Source organism: Portunus trituberculatus, chromosome 44 (genome assembly GCF_017591435.1).
Source record: "Portunus trituberculatus isolate SZX2019 chromosome 44, ASM1759143v1, whole genome shotgun sequence".
Taxonomy (NCBI): domain Eukaryota; kingdom Metazoa; phylum Arthropoda; class Malacostraca; order Decapoda; family Portunidae; genus Portunus; species Portunus trituberculatus.
Window position 1 is genome coordinate 6,435,354 of NC_059298.1, and position 10,200 is coordinate 6,445,553.

Genomic DNA, 10,200 nt, shown 5'->3' on the forward strand with positions numbered 1-10,200 from the left:
TCTCTCTCTCTCTCTCTCTCTCTCTCTCTCTCTCTCTCTCTTTCTGCTTCCCTCATTCTCCACGTACCTTCCTCCCCTGCCGTGTCTGGTCCCCTCTCCTCTCCACTCTCTCTTCCTCGCCCACACAGCGTCCGCGTCACGGCTATGGGTTTTCCCGCCTGTCTGGTTATTTACACTGGAGACGTGGAGTGGATGCTGCTCGCCCTGCCTCGTTGAATTGGTCTTGCTTTTTTCCCCTTTAAACTTTATTTTTAGTGTACGTTATGAGACTAATCGACATTGTTCGGCCCTTTTTTTTCCGTGTGTGTGTGTGTGTGTGTGTGTGTGTGTGTGTGTGTGTGTGTGTGTGTGTGTGTGTGTGTGTGTGTGTGTGCATTTACGCATATTTTATTGGTTAGTCAATAAAAGTGAGTTAAAGCTAATATCGTTGTTATACAGGCAGGCTACTATTGCACAATGCCTTTACGTGGCACAAACACCGTTGTAGTAATACCGATTTTCGCAGGAAACTGATCGAATGTGTGTATTTATTCAGCAACACAGAAGCGGGCACGCGTACATGGTTTAGTGCCGCCGGAGGATGTATGCATAATAAAATCGCTTGAATTATTACTGAGTAGATGTATAAAGGGGAGTAGCATAGCAAAGGAGACGGGAGGGAGGGACAGCGGCTTGCCATGTTGAGAAGGGGATGTATTGAAAGGATATAATCGTGAATGTGTGTGTGTGTGTGTGTGTGTGTGTGTGTGTGTGTGTGTGTGTGTGTGTGTGTGTGTGTGTGTGTGTGTGTGTGTGTGTGTGTGTGTGTGTGTGTGTGTGTGTGTGTGTGTGTGAGAGAGAGAGAGAGAGAGAGAGAGAGAGAGAGAGAGAGAGAGAGAGAGAGAGAGAGAGAGAGAGAGAGAGAGAGAGAGAGAGAGAGAGAGAGAATGAGTGTGTGTGTGTGTGTGTGTGTGTGTGTGTGTGTGTGTGTGTGTGTGTGTGTGTGTGTGTGTGTGTGTGTGTGCGTGCGTGCAGAGAGAGAGAGAGAGAGAGAGAGAGAGAGAGAGAGAGAGAGAGAGAGAGAGAGAGAGAGAGAGAGAGAGAGAGAGAGTGAGAGAGACTTATGGATGATACATTAAATTTTAGTAGGTCATTTATCTCAAATTATTTGAAGAAATATTGGCCAGGAAATTATTACCAGAGAAACCATGTGTTCTGCATTGTGGTTGAGTGTTGAGGCGGTGGAGGCTAATATAGAGAATCTCCTTATATCCTTATCAAGACACTTTGGGATTTCCATACTAGTTTTTGGATATTTGTATTTTGGGCACCGTATTTTCCTAAAGTGTAAGAAGAGGAAAAAAAAAACATTCGTTAATAATTATTTACTCACGTTGCATGCTTGGGTTTTCTTAGTATTCATCACAAATTTACTATATAAAGTAGCTAAGTGGTGTTACAGAATGCAAACACTGTACTGGGTTGTTATCTCTGAAAATACTGAGGAAGGCCATCGCTTTCTTGAGTACTTTTAATTCATTGCACATACGTACAAAATATTAAGACTGTGTTCCTGTTAGTATTTACTCAAGGTTCAAACACACACACACACACACACACACACACACACACACACACACACACACACACACACACACACACACACATTCATCCTTACTCCTCTTTACTTAAACAAATCTGTTCAGTTACACAATCATTATCTCTGCACTCTTTTTTTTTTTTTTTTTATCTGTCGTAGTATTGTATGTCTCGCTTCTCTTGCCTATTATGTATCTGTTACCTGTGTCTTGGTGCCCTTTGATTATCCTCTTACTTACCTTGCTTGGACTTAAGGACGGGTATGTTGAAATTCTAGTGTAGTTTCCGTCCACCATTTCCTGTTTCGTGTCACGTCGTTGGCCTGTCTTGTGCCTGTTGTGAATGCCATCAGCTACCCCGACCTCCCCCGTTTTAACTCTTCACAAATAAATGTCCTGACACTCAAATAATCATACTTACCTCACATGGAGAGAGAGAGAGAGAGAGAGAGAGAGAGAGAGAGAGAGAGAGAGAGAGAGAGAGAGAGAGAGAGAGAGAGAGAGAGAGAGAGAGAGATTCTTTCGTCATTACATCAGTCTGTGAATGACTAAGAAGTATTACTACTGATATGAAGGTTGCATTGATTGAAAGCATCATCCATTTTAACTTTTTTTATTACAATGTAATCACTTTACCACAGCTTTTTTCATTGGTTGTAAACATTTTACACTGCGCATCTTGTCTCAAAAAAGTTTCAGTAACAAACATCTAATCAAGCTTTATTTTTTTTTTATCATTTGCAAGTCTTTGGGAACAATGCTTGGCTTGAGTCAACGTGGGGTTGACGGGGGGCGCCTCCTATCGTGCCTGGGGAGCCCCGCCCCCCACACTCCCCGTAGCGTCCGTAGTGTATATTTTTTTCGGTACTGGAGAATGATTTCCTTCACATATTTTATTTCTATGGGATTCAACACTAAAGTTCAACACTTGGAGCTTATACAATCCGGTTTGGCTAGAAGCAATTTTTTTTATTTTTCCTCTTGGTATGTAAGTTTCATATACAAATGTAAAATATATATGTATGATACAGCACTAAAGCATTTCAAAAAAGTATGTTCCTCTATTTTTTTTATATATTTTTTTTGTTATGCAGTCCCTAAAAAGTGTGTGAATATATTTTGATTCCTGTGGGGCGCTGCAAGGGCCGGGGCGAGGCGGGTAGCGGGGGCCTCGCGCGACCCGGCCCTCATGGCGGCGTCTGGGTCATCGTCGTCATCATCGGGACACACACGGTTTTCTCAATATGAAGGTCAGTGAGGCCAGATAAATGAAAGAAAAAATGATCTGACCTAAAGTGTCTAAATCTAAAGTTGTCTACAACGAAATTTTTTAGTTCTAAGGGAGAGAGGTGATTGTTGCGTTTGCTTGTGTTGACTAAGGCCGATGGGGACTCTATATCCATCATATAATCGTATATAGCTTATCCATATAGGTACATACGAATATATAGTGAATTACATCTTGAGGTTGTTTTGAAAGATACATTTATATAATCACCCAACTCACAATTGCTCTCACACTAAAAAGATTCTTAACAATCTCTAAACATCACAGAACTGTCAAAACTCCATTGTTTCATCGTCACTCTACTGTTGAGGCCGCGACAGGGGGTGGCGGCGGCGGAGTCCCCCGGGCGCCGAGCTCCTGCCTTACTAAGCACACATGTCTAGCTCTTCAATACTTCACCACGGAGCAGGACCGCCCGTCAGGCCCATGTGTGGGACAAGGACCCGCCATAGATTATGGAATCGTTCACATTACTTCTCTAGTTAGTGTCGTGTAGGGATCCTTAACCTTAAAGACGAAATTACGTGATATGCAGAGAGGAAGCACAACTTCGTAATGTCATTAGAATTTTGAGGGACCTTTTCGTTTTGAAACATTAGTAATTTTCATCCTGACTCTCCCCTTCCCCATATTCTGATTAAGAAATTGGTTGCTAACACTTGTAACTCAGATGAAGGAGCTCGGACACCTGACAGGCCCCGGGAACTTGTGTCCCGCGCCGCCGCCGGGCCAGACTAGCCAATGTAAACAGTACCTCTGCTGAAGGAAAGAGCAGCACAGAGCCTTCCACTGCTGCTTTCCCTCAGGCTGACGTCGGTATAATTGATCACTGAAGCATTGTACCCATTTATAAAATAAGTAAAGGCAAGCCGTCGCAATTTATCGCTCTTCGATGTAGCATTCCAAATAAACTAACAATAAAATCAAGGCAAACAAAACAGAATACACAATTCTAGAGGACTACGCCTACTACCTTATATTTCTATAGAACACTACCTAAGAGAATCTAATTATAAATGCTTCTTTAGAATTCATTTTAAATACAAACATAAATTCCTTTCTATTTTCTTTAGTAGAAAAGGTAATAAAAGTAGAAGAACTGTATTTACATATAGAACTGGAGAAGACGCAAGTGGATCCCAACTGCCGAGATGATGGCATGGCACTTATAACATAAATATTTACTCTGTATCCGTGCATTCGCAGACTAAAATTAAACTAAAACAAATAGAAATAGTAACAGAAATCTTTATTTATAATGTTTACTGCCACGTCGCGTTTTGGTGCATCAGAATGAAATTTACGTAATGAATATGCGAAAAGCAAGTGAAAATGACTCAAAGCATTTTTTACGATATGCTGAAACTCTATACTTGAAGTTCTCACGGTTTAGTGAATGTCGCTGCCTCACGGAAGCTGGGATGCACGAGGCGAAGGAGTCAAGATGTAAGACGTGCAGAGGGGGGAGAGGAGTGGGGGCAGGCGATCCTCAGCACCTAGGAGGTTCATGAGGTGACGGGGAAGCCAATGAATCCCGCTCTCTTCCCCTTGATTTGGGAGGGGGTAGGGGATCAAAGGGAGGCACTCACTCCCCCTTCCTGCCCGGAAAGAGGAAGGTAGCAATGGGAGAGTAGGGGGAGGAGGGCGAGGAGAGGCGCATGATGCCTCCCGCAGTTCCCTCTGTTATGGTAGCATGTACAAGTCTCATCTACGATTTGAGCAACTGTCGTTCGCTTATATCAATAACAGGCTGTGACAGGGATTCTAATAAGGAGTCTAATAGTGACAGAGATATCTAGAATTTTCATACTTCTTCACACTTGTTTGGAGTTGTAGCCTCATTGACTTTATCTTTTAGTTTTTGTGTGTACATTCATGTGTTTTCACAGTAAAGGGAGGAGGGAGGAGAGGGTGTTCCACATAAACCTCGACCAACGTTACTCTGACCTAAGGTACTGTGAAGTCTCCTGCCTGAACATGGGCTGTGGGACCCCGCTTCAGTATGGAGGCAACTTTACTCTGACCTGTCCGAGTTGAAAGGTTGAGCAAAAATAAACGACCATGATGAAAGAAATAATCGGAAAAATCTCGTTTTACTTTTAATTGATGCTGAAAATAAATGATAAGCTTAATAAGTAAATGGACGTGAAGTTTTAGCCAATCTAAGTAAATGATGGAAGAAGTGGTGTTGTGAGGTCAGATCAGGTCAAGGTGAAGCTGCCTGATGCAAATGCTCTACGATGGTACATATATTTGGCTCTATGATGGATTAAAGAGAGAGAGAGAGAGAGAGAGAGAGAGAGAGAGAGAGAGAGAGAGAGAGAGAGAGAGAGAGAGAGAGAGCTGGGGGAAGATAGAACTTGTATATGCTATGTAGTGTTTTGTTAAAGCTTAAGCTACCCCTGAAGACGTGGGGTTAATCTTTTACATTCAATAAAATGCTACAGACCTATGATCTAAAGTCTGGCTCCGCGGGGAAAGAAAATGACAACCCACAGTCATACATGCACTGAGCAAGGACGTCAGCGGATGGAATGACGTGTTTTTATTTTGTATTTCTGGTATTTTTTTTATATTATGTTTTCATGTTTGTTCATATTGGTGTGTGGTAGATTATCGTGATAACTGTGACTATCTTTGACCATGGGGTGACACTTTGTTGCCCTCAGATCCAGGGATTTACCTTACGTCACAGCGCAAATAACTTTTTCCTTTAATCCTAAGACAGTGGTTGCGTCCACGGCGACCAGAGTGTTCAGAGACGAGGCTCCAGAACCACAGCTGTTGACAAACACAAGTCTGGGGTTCACTCTCGGTTCACTGTTGTACTCGTTCCAAATATCAGAAAAGTGATAGAGAATTGTATTATCAGACAATACGATTTTTAGATGATTAGTGAGTAGATCAATATCAAGATAAGCCAAGGTTTGCTTTTCAACTCAAAAACAAACATGGATGAAGTTGGTATTGAACGGTGATCCGAGAAGGTGAGCACGTGTGAACAGTCTGCCTGCCGGAGATGACTGCCCCCAGTGAACAGAATGGCAAGTGATGTAATGTGTTGGTAATAGTGATGGAACTTTGCCCTTTCTTTTTTTTATATATAAGTTTTAAGGTCCTATGGTACACATTTACTTGGATCTTCACCAGCCACATTAATGATCGCTCTTGGATACGCTTGTTTGGGTACGTGGGTTTATTTTACACTTAACTGTTCGTGTTCAAGCGAATTTGTTTTCTAATACTTCTAGATTTGTTTTCTCATCAGTTTTTATTTTATTCCAAGTGTCAAAAAGAGATTAAAATAAATATATACATTTATATATTTATCCTAGTTACTGATATCATGGGTCTAATACGTAATATCCCTTCTCAAAATATTTTTTGTCGACCAAAGCGGAAAGATAATTGCATTTTCTGTAAAGGATTTTGTCTTACTTCTATATATTACAGTATAAAACCGTCCCTCCTTTCTCTCCAGTAATCAGCGCTAAGTCGCGGAGAACAGGAGCCGAGGACACGCGGGTAGTGGTTGCCTCGGTGTTCCCGCGGGGTACACACATACATATATATATTTACAGCTTTGCTTTCCAGCGTCTCCACGAAAATAGTGATGACTTGACGTTCTGGGTTGCGAATGAATCAAACGGCATACTGTTAGCGTTCGTTCATCCTCCCGGAGTCGAGATGTGATGTATTGAGGCGTCTTCCCGCCTGACTGACTGAGTAGCTCTAACCTCCAGGAGGATTTTGTTGCATGTACATACTATGCTGCATTTCCTTCGGCATATCATTTTTTTTTCTTTGTTGTTACCTAGCGCGGAGTTACTGAGGTATGAGACAGGCTTTAGCACCATATGAGAACTGGGTAACTGTTGAGTAAGGGAGGGGGTCGGGGCGTGTCCAAATTCGCCTTGCTGCTGCGGCGGCTGCGGCTGCGGCTGCTGCTGTGCTGCTGTGCTGCTGGCGGGCTTAACAACACTCCCGCTAGACCGTCGGGGCTAGAGAAGATGTGAAATTAAAAACGATACAAAAATAACTGTCGAGATGCGTGCTTGATCAGTGTATATATTACTTTATAGTGATATATATAATTTATTCATTTTTTACTTTTACTTCATTATCGTAAAAATTCAGAATGTCAGGAAAAGTCATTGTACGTTTTTTTTAGCTACTCTTCGTTAGGCTAAATATCAAATAAGTATTTTTAATAATTACGAATCACATGCTATTATATCGTTTGTTACTAGCGAGTGAACAAATGAGCGTCAAGACTCAAAAGGGGAAAAATATTGAATTTGAAATATAAAAAGGACACTTTGGGCAGGGCACGAGGGCAGGGTTATGGAATGGTTGCTGAGAGTTGCAGATTTGAGCGCCGGCGTGCGTGTGACGATGCTTGCTATGTCTGGGTATTGCTGGCTCCTGTACCTTGCGGGTAGTTGTGGGTCTGGCACTGTGTGTGTGTGTGTGTGTGTGTGTGTGTGTGTGTGTGTGTGTGTGTGTGTGTGTGTGTCCTGCTGCGTGGTTAGTTGTGTCTGCTTATTGTTTGGCAAGTTGTTCTTTTTCACGCATTTTTACCAGATTCTCACTGTATTCTGTTCCACTTTTCTATGGTTGTGGCGTGATCGAAGGTCACCGCAGTTTTGTGATTTAAAGGTCTTTAGAACTGGCTTTCCTCTACATGTGGATATTTACACCTCAAGAACAATACTTTTGCAGGACCTTCTAAAATATCTATCTGTATTAGCCAGTTTTCATCGCTTGTTCATTTTGTTCTTTTTCCATATAATGTTTCGCAACATTTCCTTCTGTTTTGCTTGTTGGTCTACGTGTTTGTACCGCGACCTCGTTCCTTCCTGTGATGCAATTTATCTACCTTTGTTTATTTTGCCATGGCGCCTTTAGTCAGGAAGGTCCTCCAGGCACGCAGCTCACCTGGTCCTGCTTCAGGCTGCTCGCAAAGACGCACCTGTTATCCTTGTGCATCAGTCGACCCCAAAAATTCAAAGCACACTATCTTTGATATATTTGTTTAGCACGTAGGTGTTGTATATTATTTTTTCTTCTTTATGTTTGATACACGATTTTTTTTACGAATTTTCTATGAATGATGTATATTTTCAATTACTGACCGTATATTTTTGAGACACGAATTGTTATCGGCGCGAGAAGAGATGTGACAAGAGAGGGAGAGAGCTCTAAGGGACTTGTATCTCTCACATCTAAAAAATAATACGTTCCTTTGTCACTGTTACAAACAATATTGTTCTGAATGCATATCACCAGCGAGCTCTTGAGGACTGTGAATGATATCTAAAAAACAGTGTTGTGTGTATGAGTCCAGCCGGCGCCACACCACTCAGTGATGGCAAGGAGTGTGTCACCTTGCCGGAGCCTTGGGCGTCATCTGGTGCAAGACTGGCGCAGGAACACCACAGCCCAAATAGAATTACTCCTGACCCACTACTCGGATCAGCGTCTCGCACGCTCTTCGAGGACCCAAGTCAAGAAGATAGTTCTCAAGGGGCTTTGATGCCTTGCGTCATCTCACTCCTCGCCCTCAGCTCCGCGAACACCCTCCCTGCATCGCTTAGACAGATTTAGTGTTATAAGTCGATTTGAACACAAACTGAATAAGAATGTTTTTGATGTGACGGGCGGTAGACTCAGACAGTGAGGAGTTACCACAATCACACACTTGATATTTTCCTTGCCTCAAGTAGCATGGCAGTGGTACAGAATCCTTACATTAATGTTGTATGTACAGCGCTAGACACCAGTATTACAACAGTACACGGTATGCATCCTTACCGATACATCGAGACGTTTTGTACATTTCAAGATAAAATCTAGCATTTTTAAACTTAAATCGTGGTTACTTTCTGTCCTGAAATTCAAATATAAAAAGAGAAGACAACAAGAGGATCATTTTCTTTACTTGAATTTTATAGTTTTGTATCCGAGGAATTGAAGTGACTTTCTGAGAATGTTGAAAGTCTTGCAGTACAAAGAAAATGATCACTGGTATGTTTGAAGGCAACCACTCACATACGTAAACGTTTAGTTATCTTTCTCCACTACACTATGCCACCACACAATCGTCGGCGGCCATCTTACCACCTACACTGTACACAAAATAACACGAGTTTCTGGGGACAAACCATGCCCATATTTTCTTTAATCAGTCAGTTTCTGTATGTAATAAACATTCCCTCCCTATGCACCTTCTGGACATAATGGCCACAGATTACATCCTCCGCTGACAAAACTCCAGATTATATAACTTTAGTTCAGAAATAGCAATTTATTGTTTTCAAAAATCTGGATTTCACGGCACCAGTAACCCATGACGCGTCCACTCTTCGTTGGGTCCAGAGCGCGGCCCTCGCTCAAACCTAGTTATCTTCCCTCACATGTCACTCAGCTAGAGTAAAGAAAGGTCACGTTGGGGTCACTGTTGTTCCGAGGTCAGAAAGGAGACAAGCTCATTGCCAGCCCGGGGGAGCAATGCGGTGACGCTGACGTCGGGGAGGTAAAGATTGGTGCTTCTTGTGCTGGTCTTGCTGTGCTGGGATATCGTGAGTGTTGCGGTTAAACATCAAGGTCAGGACACTTTGGCCGACCTCACTGGTGCCTCTTCATGTGGAGTGCCAGGTGATCGGAGCGGGAGAAGCAGCGCCCGCAGTGGTGGCACTTGAAGGGCTTGGCACCCGTGTGTTTCCTGAAGTGGCGGGTGAGTTCGTCGGATCGAGCGAACCTCCACTCACAGCCTTCCCACGAACACCGGTAAGGCTTCTCACCTGCAGGAAAGAGAGGAAAACAAATCATTAGAGCTAACCAGGGATAGGTGTCATAGAAAAAGAGAAGAATAGCAGGACACATTTAGGAAAGTAACACCAGCAGGGCTTCAAATCCATGGAAAAAACCAACGAACTTGAGTCTCAACCAAAGTAGGAACCACATCGCTGAGCTAGAAATAAGATTGAATACAAATAAATGATCAGTCAAAACAATGAAGCCAAGAAATACCTTTGATTAAATCTTATCAATACAGGAGCAAGACATATAAGTAAGAGGGTTTTAATTATGAATGCATTTAAGTATATCAAAATCAACAGAACTCTTAAATCTAAAGCATTAATTTGTTTGAAATTTCGGGCCAGAATTTGACAGCTGCAATGAGTTGTAATCACGTAATTTTAATGAGGATCTGCCGCAACGAATAATTGTAATGATGGTGCTAAATGGTTTTAATTTGTCATATCAAAGTGAAAAGCTATCAGTCAGCAGGAAATTGTAATAAAAACGATGAACACAAACAACCGCAAAGGA

General features: G+C 42.3%; 1 protein-coding gene across 2 annotated transcripts in view; it reads right to left on the reverse strand.

Moving 5' to 3' along the window:
* Nucleotides 1-2,176: 2,176 nt before the first annotated feature.
* LOC123518692 (Krueppel-like factor 6) overlaps nt 2,177-10,200 on the reverse strand; it is a 782,284-nt gene continuing 774,260 nt past the window's right edge. For both annotated transcript variants that reach the window (XM_045279687.1, XM_045279688.1), the window contains one exon: nt 2,177-9,668. In XM_045279687.1, coding sequence (XP_045135622.1) covers nt 9,493-9,668 — 176 coding nt within the window. In that variant the 3' untranslated portion in view covers nt 2,177-9,492. The remainder of the gene's footprint in view (nt 9,669-10,200) is intronic.